At 38.6% G+C, this 23,852-nt stretch overlaps 2 protein-coding genes across 2 annotated transcripts; one reads left to right on the top strand and one right to left on the bottom strand.

Moving 5' to 3' along the window:
- The first annotated feature begins 113 nt into the window (after positions 1-113).
- NUDCD2 (NudC domain containing 2) lies at positions 114-7,309 on the top strand. The gene is made up of 4 exons (XM_020992348.2): positions 114-402; positions 3,531-3,579; positions 3,815-3,966; positions 6,072-7,309. The coding sequence occupies exons 1-4, from the start codon at positions 214-216 to the stop codon at positions 6,153-6,155; spliced, it is 474 nt and encodes a 157-aa protein (XP_020848007.1). The 5' UTR covers positions 114-213; the 3' UTR covers positions 6,156-7,309.
- Positions 7,310-7,779: 470 nt separating this feature from the next.
- Positions 7,780-15,649, bottom strand: CCNG1 (cyclin G1). The gene is made up of 7 exons (XM_020992347.2): positions 15,420-15,649; positions 14,320-14,583; positions 12,406-12,659; positions 10,901-10,979; positions 10,723-10,821; positions 10,370-10,564; positions 7,780-9,154 (listed from the first exon to the last, which is right to left on the bottom strand). Exons 2-6 carry the CDS (start codon positions 14,581-14,583, stop codon positions 10,373-10,375), a joined length of 888 nt encoding a protein of 295 aa, XP_020848006.1. The 5' UTR covers positions 15,420-15,649; the 3' UTR covers positions 7,780-9,154; positions 10,370-10,372.
- Positions 15,650-23,852: the final 8,203 nt, after the last annotated feature.

Raw genomic sequence — 23,852 nt, 5'->3', positions numbered from 1 at the left:
TTAGTTCTTTAACGGCCAGCTCTGCCAGTTACCAAGATGGTTACCGCGGTGAAAAAAACTCGCTTCCGCCCGAACTTCCCAGAGCTTTGCGCTTGCGCCGTAACCTATGGGCAAGATGGGCAGAGACGCTTCTGCGCCTGCGCTCGGGAACCTTGGTTGGCACCGAGAGGGTCAGTGGAATCCGAAGGAGGGTCAGTGGAATCCGAGGGAAGCATGTCTGCCCCGTTTGAGGAGCGAAGTGGGGTGGTTCCTTGTGTGACGCCCTGGGGCCAGTGGTACCAGACCCTAGAGGAGGTGTTTATCGAGGTCCAGGTGCCACCGGGCACTCGTGCCCAAGAGATCCAGTGCAGCCTGCAGAGTCGGCATGTGGAGCTAGCCGTGCGGGGCCAGGAGATCCTCAAGGTAGGGGCGGCCTTTCACCCGTACCGGGTCCAGCCTCAAGGGACCGACCCAGGTGTCGGAGCCGAACCGCTCCCTGGGTCCCCGTGCCTTTCCCCGGGACCACGCGGTAGGACTTCATTCCCATGGCCCTGCAGGCTTAGGGGCAGAGGTTTCTTCATCGTTTCCAAATGAACTTTCCTCGAGCCCTTTTATTGTTTCGATTCCGCATGCTAGGGGGTGACTTGGCTCCTCCAGCCTTCTCGGAGAGGGGTGGTAGGGCTAGGAAAGAGGATGCTTTCTCCCCGATAGACCTTGTCGTGCTCCCTGAAACAGGGCTGTCAGATGCCCGAAGTTACCATGGGAACGTGTAGAAGATGACTTGGAGGAATCTTGTGAATTCCTCACTTCTTTGTTCTCGAAAACTTCAAAGTCGACTGCAGTCCGTGCTACAGACTGATAAAAGTTGAGAAGATGGGTTCTGGAGAAAATGTGCCAGTTAGGGAAAACATCATGGTCTCTAGAGCAGGAGGGAACCTCACAGAAATCATCTAGTCCAGTCCCTGCATTTTACAGCTGAGAAAGCCGAGGCCAAGAAAATCCCCTGACTTGCTCCAAGTCATACAGGCATTGTAATAGGATCATAGATTTAGAGCTGGAAGGGACTTTAGAAGTCATTTAATCTAGTTCTCTCATTTTACAGGTAAGGAAACCAAGGTCAAGTGACTTGCCCAAAGTGACATAGGCAGTAAATGAGAGAACCAGGATTCAAATCTAGGTCCTCCAACATCAACCAAATCCAGTGCTCTTTTTGCTGTACTGTGCTAAGTCCTTTAAATAATAAACTGTAGTAACTTCAGAGTATTTAATTTTCAAAATTTCTTCCCCCCACCTTTTCAGAAATATCTACATATGTATCTAATACTCATGTACAGTGGCAGGTGTCCTTATTTTTATCATCCACCTCCTTTCTCATACTAAGGATGTCTTCCAGGGCCCTTCAGATCAAGTGTCAAATAACAGGGATCCAGATTACAAAGTAATTGGGAAATATTTAACAAAATAAGCAAAAATGTAATAAAACATAGATGATGTGTGTATGTGGTTTTCTTAATATGCAGGCAGAAGGGATCCTTATGTACCATTTGTTTAGTGAACTAAAGTTTCTGTTTGAGTTTGACACCATTTCATTAATCTCATCAGCTCTCTTGGGTTCAACTCTCATCCAGATACAAATGACTCAAATCTTAGGACAGTGCTATCTGGTTTTGTTACATGGTTATCTCAAGGCCATTATGTCCCAAACATAATTTAATCTTCCCTCCCCAACCAAGTCCTCTAAATTTACTTTTTCTGTGAAGGGTACCATCTGAACTTGACTTAGGATCTAACATCTATACAATATATCATATTTCTGTACTCATTCTTTTAGTAATGGGAAAGGCACTTCATGGGACAAAAGACAAAGGACTTTTTTTCTTGAAAAATAGCACTTTAATTCAGTTCATATGATGAAGTTAAATTTCTTCCTCTTCCTGCATATATAAGACAGATTAAGGATAATACCTTATCAGAACTTATTTAGTTCAGCACCTAACTCTTGGCTTTGTACACACTGGGTGTTTAATGTTTATTAGATTGAATTTCCCAAGATGTCTTTTTTTTAAAATGCAGAAAGACCTTGAGCACTGCAAAATAAGGGGGAATTTATACAAAATACATTGAATTATAACAAAATTGTGTGGCAGTTTCAGCCTTTTATGGATTCACATGGCTTCTAGAAAAGTTTTCTTATTTTAAAACCTTAAAAACTTAGGATATTTTGGCTTCTTCAGAAATGTTTTCTCAGATAAGAAGGCTCTTACTTTACATTTCTTAAAAAGTTATGTTTTTGGATCTAGCAACTAGCAATTTAAAAGGGGGGGTTCTTTTAGAAACGTTTTTAATTTTACATAACAAAACTCTTTACAAATCTCATAACTAGATGTATCTTTTTAACGCCATTCTAATTATAGCTTTCCCAACAGACAACTGTTTATTAGAAAGTTATTTTAGGAAAGGGAAAAGGGAGGCTTGGAGCATCCATTCACTTGTATATCAGTGAGAGAGGTTCTCTGGATTGAGTTCAAGTCCCCACGTTCATATCTTAAGAAATATTCAGACACTAGTTTCATAAATTTTAAGATAATTATCTCTTTATAAAGTATTATAGAGTCTTTATGAACTCTATAAAGTGTTACAAGATTATCTCTTTATAAAGTCTTAATAGTTTAATGGCTTTGCTTAAGAAGTGACCTGAAGTGTATACCCATCTGCTGAAAAACAGAATGCCCTAGTTTTATAATTAGGAAGATTCTTTATTGGTAGTTTTACTTGATTCCATCTACTTTATGTTAGGCATAGTTTTAAAAAAACAAAAACAGTTCAATCCCTCTGCACCAAGAGTTTAAAACCCTAAATTTTCTTAAGGAAAGTTTTCTTATAGCCTTCTCCTATGTATAGTAATTAAACTGCTAAAAATTTGATTGCTTAAAAAAAAAAACAAGCACTTCAATTGATCTGTGGATATTTTCTTCAGTGATGCAAATTCCAGTCCATCCACATTTGTCCCAAAGTGCTTGAGGGCCTTCCTCAACCTCCATCCAGTTTACTATTATATTATGGTAGGAGTACAATTAGTTTGTCCCAATGGCATATACCTATCAATATGAAGAGTCAACATCAGCATATAATAAAGCAATGTTTGGGGTTTGTTTTGTTTGTTTTTATTTTTGGTCTTGTCATTTCCTTGGTATAAGAATGCCTTAATAAAGAAATTCCCCATACCAATGTAAATCTGAGACTGCTCTGAGACTTTAGTCTTAGAGTTTACTGGGGCACCAAGAGACTTACCCAAGTAAGTCTTACCCACTACCCACTTGGGTACGTGACCCAAGTTCACATAGCCAAGATATGAGGCGGATCTTGAACCCAGATCTTCATTACTCTAAGGCTGTCTCACTATCCATTGTGCTACTCTGTCTCTCTGTGACAATATGGAAGGATTGAAAAATCATGATGTATATATTAAATCATAACAAAATTTTTTGTTGATTTTATATATTTGGTGAATTGCAACATTTTAGGGCAATCTTGCAAATTCCTCTTTTCAGGGCAAACTCTTTGATTCTACAATAGCTGATGAAGGAACATGGACATTAGGTAAGGATATTTGCTACATTTGAAAACTCCATTTGGCATACTTTTAGCATATATTGTTTCTGGGTCAGAGGCCCCTCCCTATCCCCTCTAAACCATATTATTTTGTCCTTGCATCTTTAAAAACATAGCAACTGAAGTTTGTTGAAAAAAAAATCTCCCATGATAACTTGAAGGATTTTGAAAAACTAAATGCAATGATAAATGATAATTTCATAATTTGTAATTTTTCTTGTAGAGGACAGAAAAATGGTCCGCATAGTTCTTACCAAGACAAAGAGAGATGCAGCAAATTGTTGGACCTCTCTCTTAGAAACCGAATATGCAGCTGATCCTTGGGTACAGGACCAAATGCAAAGGAAACTTACCCTGGAGAGATTCCAAAAAGAAGTAAGTCACATGAATTTATGAATTCCTGTGTTCAGCATGTGTTAAATCCACATAACTATTACGATATACACTAAGCCTTTATAGAAAGTCATTGGAAAACCTAGTGTTTTATTAATTTTGAAAGTGTTCATTCATATGCTACATCACTCAGTAACCTATCTTATGACGTTCACTTGGTCCAGATATGTCACTCAACCAGATTTTGGTAGCAGTTAATTACTGACCTCAGATTATTCTTCTCCCTGAGTTCAGTACCAGGCTCATAATATTACTATTTCTCTCCATCCCAGTTCTTGTCCTAATACTTGAAGATTTCAGCTCCACCACTTTTGCTTCTGCTTGCCTGGTTGCTGAACTATACTAGAGAAAGTCTTAAAACCAGGCCAGCTGGATCCGCTGCAAATTTGTTATCCAGTCTAAATAGTTGTCTGCAACTATTTAGTTGTATCCGACTAAATCTGATCAGATTTCTCTTGCATAGCCCACATCAGCTGTTCTAAACCTTCTCTTTTCTTTCAGTGCTATCTGCATCATCATTTTTCCCCTCTTCTCAACAAGAGGACTTTGACTCATGTTTTGGAAAAAATGTAGGCCATTCTTATCAAATGTCTTCTCATCTCCAGTTATGAATCTCATATAACTGCAGCAGCATCCTCCATCCAATTGCTGTAGTCTCAGAGAATAAGGTGATCCTTCTTTCCATTGTAAACATGTACTCCATCTTTTCCAGTCTCTGATATTCCATATAGCTGAATTAAAGCACATTTGTGACCATGTCATTCACCTGCTCAGAAGCTCCAGTGGCTTCCTATTCCCTCTGGGATCAAATGGACTCCATTGTTTGACCTTTAAAGGCTTTACCATCTAGTTCCAGATTTACTGCACGTTATTCCTGTTCACAAACTCTTTGGGCTTGCCAAACTGGTCTGTATGCTTTGTCAGATGCAAAATTCCATTTCCTTTCCCCTCACCCATCATGCTTCTCCTTTTCTTGAATTCACTCCTCATTCACCTCTGCCTTTTAGAAATTCTTCCCCTTTCAGTTCAAGTGCTACCTCCTACATGGTGACTTTTTGTATCCCCTCCACCTTATGTCCCTTCCCCCAATTGCTTTGTTTCTTTTGTATATATTTTGTATCTATTCTACATGCATATAAGTGTCTGGTATATAAGTGCATAATGAATGCTTGTTGATCACCTTCATATGTGCCCAGATCCTTCCTTGTTCTTTAAAAACCTTCAGCTGATATTACCATCCTTTCTGTCCCTATTCTTTCACAGACTCTCAGAAATGTCTATACTCATTGTTTCCAGAGCTGAAGAACACAGCTTCCATCTCCTTATCCCCGATCAAAAAGTCTCTCTAAGGTCGTCAGTGAGCTCTCTATTTGCTAATCCAATAGCTTTTTCAGTTTATGTTCTAGAGATTCTTCTCTTTCTGGGTGTTCATGACATTGCTTCTTCTCGGTTGTTACTCATCAGGCCAGTCCTGTTGAATCTCCTTTCCAGGGTCATCATCCATGCTCTAACCCCTGTGCATGAACGATGGGGATCTGTCCTAATGCTTCTTTTCTCTCCCCATTTTCTTGATAATCTGTTTAAGCTCCCATGGGTTCAACTGTCATCTCTATCCAGGTGTCTACCAAATCTATGCCCCAGCTTTCATCTCTCCCCAGTTCAGATGGCTTCCCCATTGCCTCTGATAAAATAAAAGTCTTTTTAAAATCCTTCAAGTCCATTTAAAATGCTTGATGTTTTTGCTTCAACCAGTCTTTTCAGGCTATATTACTTTCTCATACATCCAACCAAACTTGCTTACCTGCTGTTTACTTGTATCACTTGCATCTTCCTGCCTCCATGCCATTTCCCCATGCTTGAAATAGTGTCCCTTACTTCCTCCTTAGGAATCCCTGAGGGCTCCCTTCAAATTTCAGGTAAAATATGAACCTGTTATATCCAGGTAGTAAAAGGTAAGCGCCTTGAAGGCAAGAACTGACTCACTTTTGCCTAGCAGTGTCTGGCTCATTCTTCACTTAAATACTTTTATTGTACATAAACCTTATATAATAAAGATGTAAATTTATGATCCTCTTCCTTCCTTGCAGAACCCAGGTTTTGACTTCAGTGGAGCAGAAATCTCAGGAAACTACAGTAAAGGTGGACCAGATTTCTCTAGTCTCGAAAAATAAAAACTGCCATTTTTAACTATGTTCCATGGACCCGAGAAGATGTTGCCAATGTAAAAGGATTGGATTATGTGATTGAGGAAAACTTCATTTGCCTACACAGCTGAATGAGAATTGTAAAAAAAAAAAATTAAATGTGACTTCAAAGAATGCATTCAAAATGCAGTTTACATAGAAAACATTCTGAATTTCAATGGAAACTGTTCTGGAGAAGTGGTCTTTTTTTTGGACTTACTTCCCTCAGCAGGACATTTTAAACAGGTCTTGAACTCTTATTAGTTTGTTAAGCAGTGGGCCATAATCATGCAAAGCTCAAGTGTGCCTTCAGGGGAAATTAAAAGTTTTTCTTTGGAAAACTGTAATTCAGAATAACTGTCAATAAAGCTTTCTAATTCCAAAAATGGGATAGGTATTACCCACCAATTTTAAAGTACCAAAGGGAAATGATTCACCTTAGTGAAAGTCCAACAATGATTGAAAAATAAAAAGTCTGATTCTTAAACTGGCATAATATTCCTATGAAACATTGTTTTGTTAAGTTATAGTACTACACCCATTTTTTTATGGGCACGTTGGAAGAGCTGGAGATAGGGGGTGAAAGTAGCTATAATGTAAACAAAGTATTCTTATGAACCTAAATGTAACCCAATAAATCAATTTTAGCAATCCTTAACTCCCCTTAATAGTCGTAATAGTATGACAATTTCTAGTCCTTCAAGCCTCCAATCTCTAGATTGCTGAGTAGAGGGACTGAGACCTAATACTTGTATTACCCATTAGAGATTAATTACTAAATGATGTACAACACAAGTAAACATTTTTTCTTGGCAGTGAACACACATTAAAGGTGGCCAGTATGGAAAGCCAAATTCCAGGCTCTCTGGGTCTCTTCATTTTACCTAAAGCAAGTTCTTATCCTGGGATGATTTTAAAATATATATATGTGTACCTGTACACACACACACATTGATAACTTTTAGTACATTGGTTTCCTTTGTAAGTTGAAAGATTTTATACATTTGAAGTTTTTCTTTCCCAAAGGTCCATAGGCTTCATTGGATTGCTAAAGCATTCATGACACAAAAAGGGTTTAAGAACCCCTGACTTCACTGTGGACTTAGGTTATAGGATTTTAAATAAACTCCAAAGTTTAACTACCCTTTGTTGTCTATAAGTATTTACAAGTGTATGAAGGGTTGTCACAGACTTTTGCTTCTTCAGAGGTCAGAAACACTAAATTACAGAATGGTAAGTTTTATCTTCTTGTAAGAAAAAACTTCACACAAGAGCTGTCCAAAAGTAAAATGGGCTACTTCATTTTGGGTCACCTTTTCTTTGGAAGTCTTTTTAAGCACAGCATGTAAAAGATTCTTCAACTACAAAGTGAATTCGATTACTTCTGAGGTCCTTTCTATTCTAAAATTCAATGTGAATGAGTTACCTGTAGTCACAGGCTCACAGAGCTTAGAATAGCAAGCAATATTCCAAACTCCCAGGTCAGTGATCTTTCATCTATATCACGTACCAGAACCTAGTAGAAATTACTTGCTTTATTTTGTTCTTGTTAGGATAGACTCAACTGGCAGTTTGGAGATAATTTTAACTGTGTACAGAACATTCCAGACAATGCATTTCAATAGTTTTATTGAAAGGTCACTTCCTTAGTACCACAACATTAAGGTACTTTGTTAGGTTACTTCAGCCAACTTAAGTTTGCATTGATGAATTAGAAAGGAAATTCTTCAATGAATCAGGTGTTTAGGAGTAACTGAAGAGTGCATCTGCAAAACGCTTTACAAAATGAAGCATAAGACATATGAGACATACTGTGGTTCTTTGGTTTATCTTTAAAGGGAAGTTTTTTTCCCCACAACATGATGTCAAAGGGAAATTTGAACTCCAGTTATAGCTATTGTGGAAGTTAAGCTATATATTGCACTGATTAACTATATGCTTTCCCAACCCTATATGTCAATTTAGATTCATTAACCTACAACTAGCCTTAAGTGCTCCACCTATCACATAATTACTCAATTAAACTGCTGCTTACTTGAATCTGGATAGACAACTCACTTTAGTCTAAGCTGAACTGTTACAGGGGCATTATAACAATAGCATACCCCACATGTACTGCTTTTAAATAGAAAGCTCTATATGAAAGGTCCAGTTTCATACCAACTGTAATCCTTATTTAAAAGCTCTAGAGTGTTAGTATTAGCATATATTGCTTTAGAAGGGTACAGCTGAGGTTTCAGATTGGCAGACTATGAGAGTCGCTTGTACAACAGAAATTTTCTGAGGGGGCTAGATATTGAGATAAAAATCATTCTATATAAAACTTTGTATACCATTTCACTTGTTCCCTAGGATAATTTTGAAGATCACTTAAATTCAACATGTCTGTCTACAACTTTAATAGGATTTTATAATCATATTTAAATGAAAAATATGCCAAACAAAAATAAATCTTTAGAATTATTGGATCATCTAGTTGTATAAGGCTTTAACACGGCTGTTTATACTGCCTCAAAGACTAGTAACCCTGACACTATACTAAAGTGCATCTTACCATTTTTCTGAAGTTTGATGTGAACTTGCATCACAATTAAAATAACATCAATTAAAGTCAATCACACCTTGCCATCAATACTGCTTATAATCAGTATGCTGATCCAGGTACTACTAGACTGGATCAATATTAACTGACAATTCACAGTATAGTCTTCCATCCTTATTCTACATTAGGGTTCACATTTGAGTTTTAGTTTTTATAAACATGCTTCAAAGACGATCATAATTTAGTCCTGAACACATTTCCAACTGCAGCACACATAATCAATTTCCAACTATAGCCTGTTTTCCTCTCAAGTCTGAAAACATCAATGCTAACCTAGTTGCTATGTTTCAGGCTTCACAGCTTAAATCCATTCTAATATTGGAGTCCACAGTTCTGATGTGAAATAAGCCTTCAAAACAGTGGGGATTTCTTCACCATAAGAATCCTATTAAGACAAAGGAAATAAGCTATTAGGAGCCTACAAAAGTACATGCATATAATAAATTTTAAAATGACTTGTTCATATCTAAAGCTTTAGAATCACAAACTATTTCAAGAACTTTAATGATGGAATGATTTTTTTAATTTGAAAAAAATCACTTTTCTACTCCTAACCATCATAAATATAAAATTTAAAGATTTGGGAAAAAAAGATGACTCTATATGAAAAAGTGTTTAAAAGTTTTAGGAATAGGCAGTATATGTACAGTTTGTACTCTATATATAGAATATTATCTGACAATCAATTATCTATTAATTTTTTTGTGATACCTCCCAATTATCTAGGGGTTTAATGAAATTCACAAAGCACAAAAACAATCACTGATTTTTTTTAAAATATAGGTTAAAAAGAACCTTTGATAGGAGTGAAAGGGGAAGAGCTATTGCAGGAGATAAAATCCCAAAATCTTGTATCTTGATAATCTTCTTTCTCCCACTAAGTATCATATTAAGATTAATATAAAGCAAATAAGACCTACAGAGTGAACTACATTTATAGATGCATTTGTCTTAAGCTTATGACCCCCAAAAAGGAGCTTCCATGGTTCTAAGCTTCTGGTTCAGAAAGTAGGACACTTAGGGCTATATGAAAAGCTTTCAAAGGGAAAGGCCTTTGATCCAGAGCTTTAAATTACATGGGAGTTACATGCATGTACAGAGACAGAAACAATTAAAAATGTCACTCAATGTTTCACAAGTGAACATTTTAAGTAATTTCCATTTTAAAATGAATAAACTATTTTGATGGTAATTTCAATTCACTATGTTTGGTTCACGCTTAGGACTGAAGATTTTTTAAGAACTGTGTTTTCTTAAATTTATAATTTGTACAAAATGCTGAGGAAGGCTACAGAAAACAATACTACCACCATAAAATTCCTTATCCTACTGATCATATGTTTATGCAAAGCCTTAGGTACATCGATAATACAGGAAAAAACCCCCAAAACAAAAAAACTCCTGTACTGCACATCGAAGACACTCAAATCACTGATATCATAAAGCAAGGTTAATATCCCCTTAACTTTCTCAATCTAATCTCATTTGAAAGGTTGCTCAAATGATATCTGAACATTTAGTACAATGAGAATTAGCATTTTGGAAGAAAAGTTATGGCCCTATAGATTCTTATTTCAAAAATAATTTAGAAGCAAATTACCTATTACGGTCCAGTTTCAGGGATCGTTGGAAGATGAGCGATTCTGTAATAACTATGCTTTAACTGACGTGCAGTGCGCCCAGACACAATCCACTTCAACTTCTGAACATTTGGTTTAGAACACTTGTTTGATGAGTATTCAGTTAGGCACTTTGCTACAAGTTCCTGCCAGAAGATCAGATCTCTGCAATTTATCTGCATAAAAACATTTTAGATTATTGCTGAATTAATATTATTGTGTATTTTCCTTATCTGAAAAAAAAAAGTCTAAATATACAACATACCTTTTGATTTAGGAGATATATTAACAAATGGTCAGCTATTACAGATGTGAGCAAAAGACAAATACATACCTTGGAATGTTTCTGAAGACATTCTACTCCTCCCGTCAATTCTATAAATTTCTGTGCTTGAATCTCCAGTGCAATTATGGACAATGCCAATACAGAAGGCTAAAGAAGATAAAATGTGTAATAAATGTTACATGTAAAAATAGGTTTACATCAACAGATTTAGTCTTAAAGTATTTACCTTTGCTTTCGAAAACATAATCCTACAGTGGCATGCCTTAAGCTGAGCTTCCAGTCTTTCAAAACTCAGGTTCTTTCTCCTTTAAAAGAAGAAATAAAGTGAAATCATCTACATAAAATTAACTGTCAAGTCAAAAGACAAAAACTTCAGAAAATTTTTATAAACTTTTAATCATAGCAAGAAAATGAACTTTAACTAATTGAACTTGTTTCCTTTAAAAATAATGCTATTCAATCAAAGCTATCTATAGTCATATGAAAAAATACTCTAACTTACTATTAATTGGAGAAATGCAAATTAAAACAATTTTTCAGTACAACCTCATACCTACTAGATTGGCTGATAGGACAGAAGAGGCAAATGACAAATATTGGAGGGGACATGGGAAAAATGAGACATTAATGCACTGTTGGTGGAATTCAGCATGGATTCTACCACTCTGTAAAGAAATTTTGAACTATGCCCAGAGGGCTAAAAAACCACGCATACCCTTTGTTTGACCTAGTAATACTACTACTAGGTCTCTATCCCCAAAGATATTTAAAAAAAAAAAAGAAAAAGGAGAAGGACCTATATGTACAAAAATATTTATAGCAGTTCTTTTCTGAGGGCAAAGAATTAGAAATTGGGGGGAGGCCCATCAATTAGGGAAATGGCTGAACAAGCTGTGGTATGTGATTATGAGGGGAAATTATTATACTGTAAGAAATGATGAAAATGCTCTCAGAAAAACCTGGAAAGACTTGAGTGGGCTGAGGGAAAGTGAAATGCACTGCATACAAAGTAACAGCAATATTTTAAGATGATCAGCTGTGAATGACTTAGCTATTCTCAGAAATACAATGATCTAAGATAACTCTGAAAGACATATGATGAAAAATGCTATCCATCCCCAGAGAAAGAACTGATGGTGTCTGAATGCAGATTGAAGCACACTTTTTTTACTTCATTTTTCTTAAGGTTTTTTTTTTGGTCTATGTTTTCTTTCACAACATGACTATTATGTATTTAAAGAAATGCTATTCAGTTCTAGTGACATTTCTGAATGTGTCCAAAAAGAAAATATAGAAATCTTAATTACTAATGCCTAACATTACTCAAATGAAGCACCTTCGTGCCACAGAAACCAAAATTATCTTTTTAACTCTTTAAAAATGATGTAGGGTTTAGGTTTCTATTGTAGTTGTTTTTTCTCTGGTTTGAGAAAGATTCTAAGCTGGTAGTTTAGTCTGGAGCTGGAAAATCTGATGAAGCACAAGCTCTTTCATGAGAGGGCCCAAAGATTACCTACCAATCACTTGTAGGGAGGCATTAACAACTACTTATCTTCCCATTTGATTTTTTAAATGACTACCTAGCTGCTGAGGCAGAAAATAACATCAGTTGTCTTTTTAGTGTTAAAATGTGTGAATGATTAAAATTATTTCATAGTATTAATGACCAGTACATAGAAATCATACCGCTGTATTTTATAAAATTCTACTTTCAAAATATAGATTACATACCTTTCAAATGGTAAGTTTTCATGAATGAGCGAATAATAGAGCTGTAGAAACTGAAAGGCAGTAGTAGCTTTGACTTTCCAACACACCTTCTCCAACACAATCTTTTCCATTCTCATCAGGTCAGAAACCGTGAATTTGTATTGGCTTATTCGTATCAAATCAGTGGCTAAGGGGACATTTCTCTCTTCCTCTGTCGATTTCACAGCCAGATAGAAGCAACTTAATCCCACACATCCAAGATGTTTGGGCTGTACCTACAAAATGTTGAGTCTCCATGATTTTTAAATCAAACACGTTTTAACATTTCTAAGTGACTTTCTTCATTATTATTAGTATCTTTTTTTATAGAGAAGACAAATTGGATTCAGCCTCTACGTGGCAAATACTTTGGGCTATTTTTTATAATTATAAGTGATAAATTTAAACATTTCCATTCATACTCATCTGCCTTCATTCTCACCGCCTGCTTGGATTTTTGAACTGATTTGACAAGGAGAAAGGGTATATAATCTGTGACTGTGGAACACAAATGACTTGCCCACTGAGTACTACATAATCTATATGACCTTGGCATCATTGGCATTAACAAGTGAAGGAAACCTTTTACACACAGTAAGGTTCTAATCACAGAAATTTGTTAATAAAGCATTTTTATAAAAATAGATTTTCTGGTCAACCTAGAAATAATGATTTAGCATTATTATAATAACAAGTAATAATAGTTGGACCACAATTTCCAAGTTTTGTCTTTCCTAAAGAGCATTATTTTTACATCGAAAAGAAAGGTGCTATCCCTTTCTAAGCACTTGATTCTCAAATCCAGCTAGGTTTTAATTTTCTAGGAAGTATTCTTTAGTAATTTAGATTACAAAGTATATTCTTCAATTTACACAACTATGAAGTTTGTGATACCACAAACACAATATGGTAACACTTATGAACAAGAGCAATAACACATGCTATTTCCAGTCTCTGCCAGGCGAAATCCTATTTTTCAAAGCCTAAGTGATCCCCCAGACCAAATTTGATGGCTCCCTCTTCTGAATCCTGATATCAATTATTTAATACATGTTAGGGCACTCTCCCCCCCTTATTTGTGAGGCTCACATTAAGCTACGAGCCAGCTTTCTATCTTTTATAATTTGTAGCAAACAATAATTTGTTGAATGATTTGGTAATATGCCAATCTTTAAAAAATGCATTTTGGGCTACGTACCAAAGTTAGCAGATTAGTTATTTTCATTTTCTGGGGTAGGCAGAAATTTCACAAATGAGGACCCTTAATAAACAGGTCGTTTTACTTAATTGTCTATAGGTAGAAAGAGGCAACACGGTGCGCTAAAAAGTCTACAAAGGACATGGGTTCAAATCCTATCTCTGATTCTACTTGTGTGACATCGGTTTTTACAGCTGTAAAATAAGAGTAGGACCACCATTCCTCTTCACTGAAATAGTTCATAAAGACAGAAAGTCTTTAAGGAGGCTGAAGTGGAACCACCTGGAACACTGAATACTCATGGGTCACCCCATAATTCTTATTTCCAATCTTCTAATCTGTCCCAACATGTTTATACTTTAATAACATAAAATTAAAAGTCAAATACCCAGTAGTCCTATCTAATCCAACAGCAAGTCTGTTAAAATGCAGAAATGTGTTATTCAGAAAATTCCAATGGAATATAAATTACTTAAATGCATTTAAGTAGACAAGAAGAGACAAGGTCGGGGGTAAAAACAAAGGACTGGGGGCGGGGAGGGGAAGGGGACTGTATCCCCACCCTGGCTTAGCACCTAACAGATGCTCAAAAAATGCTAGCTGAATGGATCCTGGCCACAAATCAACTCAAAGTAAACAATTCCATCTCAGATATCCCAAATCGAGTAGCATTCAGTGTGAGACACTTTAAAACATACCTTCATTTTGGACAGAAATCTGTCCAGTAAATTCACAGCTAGAGAAAAAGTCTCTGTGTCAAAACCAAAGAACTGAGTCAGGCTAAGAAGGTCTTTCACTTCGAAGTCCCTCAGTCTTGCAGTCATCCGAAGGCCATTATCATGAGCAGATTCAATTAGTCTCAAGCCACAGACCTTTGGCTGACATCTGGATTCCTGTTCCAACAGAACATTCAGCTGGTGCAGCAGTTTCTGAGCTTCAGTTGTTACCAGTGCCTCTATCATCTATATATAGTGCAAGACCGAGAAAGGAGCAGCAAGACAAGGGGTCAGAAAGGGGGAGTGGAGGCGGGGTAGCTCTTTCTTTGGCATTGCTATAGGTCTGGACTTCTCCCCAGCGATATTTACTTGGGAAGGGGGTGGTGGACGTTCAAGAGCGGACAACTGAGAAACCTTCAAGGCCTTTCAAATCAACTTCCTTTTATTCCCACCCATCACAGGACAGCCACTGGGGGCGGAGCGAGACACGTGTGCGGGGGGGGGTGGGAACCGCCTCCACTTCCACCTGGCACTGACAAGTCCAGGCTAGCGCTCCCAAGGCACTCCCGGGGGCGAAGGCAAAGGGAAGAATGTGAGGAGCCCGACTGGAATCGGGGATGGGGAGACCGGGGGGGAAGGCGGAACGGGGGTGAGGAACACAGAGAGCACGGAGACCTGGGGAGAAGACAGAAGGGGGACTTTGGGAGAAGAGGCAGAGCTTGGGGGGGAGAGGGAGACGCAGGGGTGCGGGGGTAAAAACAAAGGACTGGGGGCGGGGAGGGGAAGGGAAAACTGACAAGAAACTTGCAGGTGGTGGAGAAGGGAACTTGGGGGGACGAGACCCGAGACTCGGGGGAGAGGGGGAAGAGAACTGGAACCGGGGTGTCGGGGGGAGGGAATGGGCGGCGCTGTGTCCGTGGAACCCCCCAAATCCAGAGCCTCCCCACTCCCCCCAAGCCCCTCACCGAGCCCCGCCCCGCCCCCCAGACCCCCGTCCATCCCACCCCGCCCCACCAACTGCAAAAATCTTCCAGCTGCACCACCCGCCCGCTGCCAACGACCTGGGCCGCCCGAGCCCTCACCTTGAGCTCCTCGCGGCGGCTCTTCCTCGGTAGCAAGCCTCCCCCCCGGGGCCTGTCCTCTCCTCACCCTGCAAAATTAGTCCAAACGTCCCGGACGACGCGGGCACTATGTAAGGGAGAGGAGAGGGGCCCGGGGGGGAGAGGATGGAGGGGGTTTGCGGGGCAGCGGCTCCAGCGAGCTGAGAGTGAAGCCAGTCCCAGGCCGCGGAGCGCTGAAGCAACTGCTCCCGGCCGGCCCAGCTATATATAGCAAGGCGGGGCTTTCCTCTGGGGTCCTCGGCATCTTAGAGCTGATTGGCTCTACTCGTCCGGATGGACGGTAAGGGTTGGGTCTCGACTGGCCTATGGTGGAAGCTGGGGCGAGGGGGCGGGAAGAGGAAAAACCCAACCAATCACAGCGCTAGTTCCTTCAGCTTCAGTTCAAGTTTCCTGTTTCACTGAAAATTCCTTCCCCCTCCCCACCGAAAGTCACACATCCCTGGGGGCTAAATATGGAGAGGGGTGGAGCTAAGAGCCACACCCACCTGCCTCTCCCCTCGATGTGGTCCCAGAATTCAGCCCTGATTGGTTGAATCTAGTTCCAGAATTTACTGGAAGTTTCCTTTTGGGGAAAAACTTTAGCCCTAAGCTATTCTAATTCAGTAGTGCGATAGCTGGTGAATATGAAGTGGAACATGTGCTCTGGGCTCCATACTAGGAGAATGGAAATAACAATAATGATAATGACAATGATAGTTAGCATTTATATAGTGCTTTAAGGTTTGCAAATAACTTTACAAATATCTCATTTTATCCTTACAACTCCTCTGTGCCTGATCAGCTTCTTATCCATGTCGTCTTGAAAGTTCACCCAGGGTGTCCACCCAAAGTTATGAGGGCTATCTTTTCATTTTCCTCACACTGGAAAGTATCAATGAAACATTCTGGCCATCCACTTGTCCTCCCTCATTCTTACTATATGATTAGGATTTCATATACTTTTTTAGGTGACATCCTTTGTCTCTGAAGTTCCCCATTGATTGCAGCCTGTTCATGTGCAAGATGAACCCTTCAATTTCACTCAGTATGATGCTCATATTTAGTTTCTGGGCGATGGTGTTCTAGGTCTCACTGACATACAGCAACACTGGTAAGAGGTTATACCAAAAAGCTGAGCCTTTACTGTCATGGGAAGCTTAGGCTCAGTAAAAGTACTTTTCAATTCCTTAAATGCAATCCAGACCACTTTACTTTTCCTTTTCCTTTTCAGCTCTGGGCCAGGCTCATTGTCCATCATCTTGTCCGTCCCCTATATACGTAGTATTGGGCAAGCTCAGTTCCAATGGACAAATGTTTATATAGGTGTATGCTGAAATCTGGGCAATAGGTAATCTACATTCCTTTGGTGTTTCATTTATAAATTACCAGGCCAATCTCCATTAAGTGATCACAGATCTCTTTGGAAGGCTCTTCAATGTTTTAGGGCTTAATGTAGTTCATACAATGTCCTCCGCAAACAGAGCATCTGTTAGTCCTCACTATCAATTCTGTCTGTGTTTCCTTCCACAATTTTTACTTGTATTCTAAGGTTTGGTCCTCAGGGGATGCAAAGGATGCTTTCAGTTCTTGAAATAACATTGTGGTTGACTACATTTATTCTCACCCTCTTCAGCCCTTCTAACTTCCCTATCACCATCAAGTACAATACTATCCTCCCAATCCCTTAGGCTCACCAACTAGGCATAATCCTTGACTCCTCACTATCTCTCACCTCCCACATCCAATCAGTTACAGAGCCTGTCAGTTTTTACCTTTGCAACATGCCCCCTTCTTTCCTCTGATACTGTTACTGCAATGCTGAAGACCTTCATTACTTCACACTTATACCGTTGCAATAGGTTGCTGATGGGTCTGCCTGCCTTGAGTCTCTTCCCACTCCAATTCATTCTCCATTCGGTCACCAAAATGATTTTCTCAGCGCTTCCCTATTGCCTCCAGAAGCAAATACAAAATCTCTGTTCAGTGTTCAAAGTCTTTCATATTCTAGCCCCTTCTACCTTTTCTTTCTTTTTATACCTTACTCCTTGCCATGTACCCTTCAATCCAGTGTCACTAGCCTCCTTGCAATTCCAATAATAAGATGTTCAATCTCTCAGGTGAAAAAGACTTTCTGTCTCTTGGGTCTGGGCATTTTTTCTAGGTGTCTGCCATGCCTGGAATGCTCTCCCTCCTCATCTACACCTTCTGGCTTCCCTGTTCCCAGGCTTCCTTTAGGTCCCAATTAAAATCTTATTTTCTTTTGGAAGCCTTTCCCAACCTTTCTTAATTCTAGTGTCTTCCATCTCTGAATTAATGAATACTACTAGTACTAACTTTTGTCAACCTGAAAGTTGGTTAAAGAGGCAACAAGCTAGGTGATAAGTAAATTCATATTGTTTATTCCCTTAAGTTAGTAACATATATATGAAGTCAAAGCTTTAACTCTGACTAAATCAAGCAATTTTAGGAGGACGTTTAAACCCTGACTCAGGATGTCTGTGTTATTCAGATTTATGGTCTCCATACATTTAACAATAGCATAAGAAAGGAATGATCTTAGTTGAATAGGTTGTAAATACAATAAGATAGGAGAATGTCAAAGTGTCAATTGTAATTATAGATCTAGGATATCTGTGTTTCTTTTACCATTAACATGACATAGCATAGTATATGTCCATAAAATACCAAGATAAGAAAAATCCCATTATTCAAGATAGTGTCCAGGTCTAAGGCACCTTAGTGGTCATAAACAGAAAAATGCTGGTCAGCTATAGTTGCTGACACAGGAAGAGGCATTTTGAATTCACTCAGAGAACAAAGAAAAAGCATGTCTATTATTTTGGGGTGCTTCCGGTTGATTAGTTCAGGCTTGGCCCTTATTGGGGCTCAAATGATAATTACTTTGTTGTTCAGTCTAATTGGACATGAGTTGTAGCCCCATTTGGGGTTCTCTTGTCAAGATACTGAAGTGGTTTGCCATTTCCTTCTCCAGCTCATTTTACAGATGAGGACATAGAGGCAAACAGGGTTAAGGGACTTGCCCAAGGTCAAATAGCTACCAAGTGTCTGAGGCCAGATTTGAAGTCAGGAAGATGAGGTTTCTTCACTATCCTCTGTGCCACCTAGCTGCCCAATACTTCTTCTTCTTCTTCTTCTTCTTCTTCTTCTTCTACTACTACTACTACTACTACTACTACTACTACTACTACTACTACTACTATTACTATTACTACTACCACCTAGCAATTAGCACATAATGCTAGGTACTATGCTAGGTGCTTTACAATTATTATCTCATTTGATCCTCAAAACAACCTTAGTAGGTAGGTATTATTATCTTCATTTTACAGTTGAGGAAACTGAGGCAAATATAAATTAAGTGACTTGCCCAGGGTCTCACAGCTAGGAAGTATCTGAGACTGGATTTGAATTCAGATCTTTCTGATTCCAGACACAGTGCACTATCTACTGTGTCACCCAGCTGCCAAATAATTCCTATTTATCACATATATATATGTGTGTATATATATATATATATACACATACATGTATATATACATATATAATATCTATATCCATCTATCTATCTATCTATCTATCTATCTATCTGTCTATATAGTATTTGTACATATTTGCTTCCTTCTTATCTCTCTTATTAGATTGTGAACACCTTGAGAGCAAGGACTGATTTTTGCCTTTTTTTTTTATCCCCAGCACTTATATGTTATATGTGCCTGGCACATACAGGTGCTTAATACATGTTTATTGACTGATTGATGGACTGTTGGATAGGAGAGTGACATGGTCAGGCTGTACTTTAAGAAAATGACAGGCACAAGAGCAATTCATGTAAAACAAGTCCAAATAGATTAGAATCCAATCATGAAGGACTTTACATGTCAAAGTGAGGGTTTTGTATTTTATGCTAAAGTCAACATGGAAACTACTTACATTTCCCTTCCCCCCTCACCCAGGAGAGTAACTTGGTCAACCTATACTTTAGGAATATCAGTTTGGCAGATGAATGGAGGATAGAATGGAGAGGGGAGAGACAAAGCAGTGAGGCAAATTTAGGAAGCTATATTTCAAGAGTCCAGGAGAGAGATGATCCGTCCTAACCTAGTATGGTGGCTATATAAGTAAAAAAGAGACAGATATGAGTGAGATGGACATAGAACCAATAAGATTTGGCAACCAGTTAGATATATAGGAAGAAGTGAGGAGTCAAAGATGTCCAACTTGTAAAAACCTAGGTGACTAGAAGGAAGATGGTACTCTTGGTATTAATAAGGATGTTTGAAGGAAGGGTATATTTGGAGGACAAGATAATATAATTATAACTGAAATCCAGACAACAATCCATCCATGCCTATGCACTCTGTGTGACTCATTGTTTCTCCCAATATGAAAAGGAGGACTCTTACTCACCAGTCACTGCCACCAAATGCAGAACTCCCCCTCAAAAGAATCCTTGACATAGCCTCAAAGTGATAGGAAGAGCACTAGGGTAAGTTTTTCCAGTAGCACCTGGATAGAGGGACTTCTATCAAGCTGGACAACTACTGTGAGGATAGTTCGAAAGTCAGTAACTTGGACAGCATAAGGAAGGAGCAGAATGATTGGGAGAAAAGAGTTGTTCTTGTGTAGGAGACAAGCTCCACAATTGGGCTAGTACACTGAGGGTGGGGTGTTACCTATCTTCCCATCCTCCAACTGGTTGCTTACATATCCTTTGTAGCTGGGCTACAAACCCTGGGGTTTCTCTCATGGCTACCACTTTGGAGATTTTTGATTTAGAGTACCAATGGAGTGCAGTTCTTATGTACTCGCTTTCCCTTATCTTCAGAATAATCGGTTGGCGTGTATTATTCCTTGTACTTCTACATCGTTTCTTGAATCTCATCTTCTTTCCATTCATACCACAAGTAGCCTGATCCAGGCCTCCTTGGGCTTTAGTGATTGCCTAGTTGTTCTCCAGCATTTAGTCTCTCCTCCTTTCCATTCTGTCTCCTTCATAGCTACCAAATTCATATTTCTAAAGCAGGTCTGATCATGTTACTAACCCTCTAAAAAAATTTAAGTGGCTTTTTCTTGTCTCCAGGATAAAACACGAACTCTTCTGTTTGGCATGTAAAGTCCTTCATGTTTTGTTTTGTTTTTTTCAGCCTATCTCTCCATACTTATTTCATATTACCTCTTCTCATGCACTTCAAGTCCTAGCCATGCTAGTCTACTTGCCATACTCCTGTAAGATAGTCCATCTTTACTTCTGTGGCTTTTTATATGCTGTTTCCAGTACAGAATGCACTCCCTTCTCGCCTCCATTCCCTCTGAAATCCCTAGATCCCTTCAAGGCTTAGTTTAAATGCCAAAGAATGAGTCTTTTCCACCTTCCCACTTGTTGACACTCACTGACTCTGGTCCAGAATTATATTGTATTTACTCATTTATGTACATTTTACCTTAGTAAAATAAACTCCTTGAGAGCAGGATCTGTTTTTTTTTAAATCTTTGTATTCCTAATGCCTAGCACCTGACACAGGTGAGCTTAAAATGTTGTTGAGGCAAGTAGAATTAAATAAAATTGAACATAAATGTTTTAAAATAAGAGGAGAAATCAAGAGGATTAGAACTTGATCTGGCTTCTTATACCCCAGTAAGGTCATTTATTTCTATTTTTATATACTTGATGCTTACATATCTAGCATCAAAGTTGTACTCCTGGGCCCACAGGGGCTGGCATACCTTGTCACTCCTGTTCAATACCCAGTGAAGCATGTAGTTGGGACCTGGTTCAGGCTTGGGTTAGTCAGCCACTAATTAGAAAGGATTAGGCTGTTTTCTCATGGTTTTTTTTGCCCTTAAAATTCCCTACCCTGGTATCCCAGCAAATTTAGTAAATTGACTTACAAGTCAAGGGGGTTCTCACGAAGAGAAGAAGTAAAACAAGTGTTCATTGTACAATATGAATCAGGTATGGGATGAGTAATTTATTCTGATTCACAGCAAGAAAAGACTAAACATAAAGACTCATAAGTACCCACTAACAGGACTCAGTAACTTAATGAGATTCAACAACTATAACCACATATGTAAGTACTAGGGAAGCTAATATTTAAACCTCATCAGAACACCTCCTAATTCAGCCTTTTATATTTTAACTCTGTATTGTCTAAACACTCAGCTGGTGACATAGCCAGCCTTGAACTAACCCTCATTGTCTGTGGTCATCTTCTTTGATACAAAAGCATCGCCTACTGCTAGTCTGCTCCTTCTGCTGCTGCTGCAACTAGTTTGCTTTTCTCACTGGTCCTAGGATCTTCATACCCTTTGAACTCACAAGGTCACTCTAGACATATCTGTCCCAAGAGTTCCTTGGTTATCTGCTCAAGAAAGTAAATACAAAAGAAGCAACCCAAAACTAGGTTTAAGGCCTAGGTAGGATTTGGAACTAGGAATGAGTATAGAGCAAATTTCATAGAAGGGAAAGGCCCCGCTACATAGTTCTCATTCAGATGCTTTAAGTAACTTATAACTGTAATATTGACCTCTTCTTACACAGTAGGATATGATGTGGTTTTTTTCATCTAAAAATAAAAAGATGGAGAGGATTCTGGGAAGATGGTGGAGTAGGTCAGAAAATTTCAAGTTCTCAAGATTTTCCTCCACAAGAGATAAAATAGGGCCTCTGGGTGAACATAGAGCCCTGAAAACAAATAAGAGTAGAGGCAGAAGACGGGTCCTCCAGATACAATTGGAGAAGATCTAAAGAAAAGTCCTGGACAAGACTTCCTCCCTATGAAGAGTAAACACCTCCAGGCTAGGGTTAGCTAGTTTGGGAGGCTGCCTCAGCCCAGTCACAGGAACTTTTACCCCCAGGACAGTGAGGGGAGTTGGGTGTCTGACCTGGGTAAGATCTAGGGAACCTCTGCTGACAAGGAATACTAGACCCAGCTGTGCGGTGGAGACACAGTGGGGGTGAGAAGGAATCAGCACACAGCCAGTGAATGCAGAAGCAATGGGGTGGGGATATCTCTGCTGCGGGCACTCACGGGAAGCTGGAGGTCTTGGTTTGAGTTCAAGGTCAGAAGGGTGAACTGAAGAGAATTAGAGGCACTATATCCCATTCCCAGGACTACAGGTGATTATAAAAACAAAATTGTTACCAAAAAAAAGCACAGGCAAAGGAGAAAGATTCCAACCACAGAGAGCTATGGTAGGAATAGAGAAGATCTGGGTTCATCTTCAGAGGAGGATACTGAAGCAAAGAAACCTTCTTCTACCCCAAAGAGTAATGTCAAATTGTCACTAGCCCACAAAGAACTCATTGAAGAACTTAAAAAAGACTTTAAAAGTCAAATGAGAGAGACTGAGGAAAAATAAATAAGTAAGAGTAATTCAAGAAAAACAAGATTTTGAAAAGAAAGTCAACCAATTAGAAAAGGAGATCTAGAATCTTAAGGAAGAAAATGACTCCTTGAAAATCAGAATTGGGCAAGGGGAAGCCAGTGAAGTTATAAGAGATAAAGGAATTAAAAAAAAACCAAAATATAAAGAATGAATAAAATGGAAGAGAATGTGAAACATCTCATAAGAAAAACAACGATGTAGAGAACAGATTAAAAAAATAAGAATAACTGGACCTGCAAGTTCTGATAAAAAAAAGAGAATCTTGATACAATAATACAAAAAATAATTAAAGAAAATTGTCCTGAAGCATTAGAACAAGAGGTGAAAGTAGAAATTGAAAAAATCCACGGATCACCACCTGAAAGAGATCCTATGAGGAAAACTCACAGTCAAATTTTAAACCCCAGATCAAGGACAAAATATTACAAGCAACAAGAAAAAAAATCAATTTCCATACAGTGGTACCACAATTAGAATCACATAAGATCTAGCAGTGGTGACACCAAGAGATCGCAGGTCTTGGAACACTGTATATCAAAGAGCAAAAGAACTGGGCTTCTGGCCAAAAATATAATACCTAGCAAAGCTAAGCATAATTCTGAATGAAAAAAAATGGATATTTGATCAATTGTCAGACTTTCAGGTCTTTGTTTAAAAAACAAAACAAAACAAAATAAACCCTGAACTCAATAGAAGATTTAACTTACAAGAGCCAAGAGAAATATGAGGTACATACCAATGACAAATTACAATGGACTAAACAAGTATAGAATGTGTACTTTTTATGTATGAAAAATGTAAAGCCTATGTCTAAGATTGTTACAAGTAATTAGCTAACTTATAAGGAAGATTGGGGTAGACCTGAGTATGATATGACTTCAAAAAGTAAAACCATTCAAGTACAGATAAAGAGTAATTATTTTTACAAATTAACTTTTTTGAAGAAAAGCTAATACATAGGAATTAGATGGGGAGGGGAACTGTTCTGGAAACCTACTCTCATCA

This window comes from Phascolarctos cinereus, unplaced genomic scaffold (assembly GCF_003287225.1).
Source record: "Phascolarctos cinereus isolate Bilbo 61053 unplaced genomic scaffold, phaCin_HiC Scaffold_2;HRSCAF=192, whole genome shotgun sequence".
In the NCBI taxonomy this organism is placed as follows: Eukaryota; Metazoa; Chordata; class Mammalia; order Diprotodontia; family Phascolarctidae; genus Phascolarctos; species Phascolarctos cinereus.
The sequence above is the reverse complement of the archived record's forward strand: the minus strand, read 5'-3'. Positions and strand labels throughout refer to the sequence as shown.

Coding starts and splice junctions, on each gene's coding strand:
- NUDCD2 (XM_020992348.2), top strand. CDS start 214: ATGTCTGCCCCGTTTGAGGAGCGAAGTGGGGTGGTTCCTTGTGTGACG. Junction 403..3,530: donor GGGGCCAGGAGATCCTCAAG/GTAGGGGCGGCC, acceptor TCCTCTTTTCAG/GGCAAACTCTTTGATTCTAC. Junction 3,580..3,814: donor TGAAGGAACATGGACATTAG/GTAAGGATATTT, acceptor TTTTTCTTGTAG/AGGACAGAAAAATGGTCCGC.
- CCNG1 (XM_020992347.2), bottom strand. CDS start 14,583: ATGATAGAGGCACTGGTAACAACTGAAGCTCAGAAACTGCTGCACCAG. Junction 12,660..14,319: donor GATTTCTGTCCAAAATGAAG/GTATGTTTTAAA, acceptor AACATTTTGTAG/GTACAGCCCAAACATCTTGG. Junction 10,980..12,405: donor GAAAACTTACCATTTGAAAG/GTATGTAATCTA, acceptor CTTCTTTTAAAG/GAGAAAGAACCTGAGTTTTG.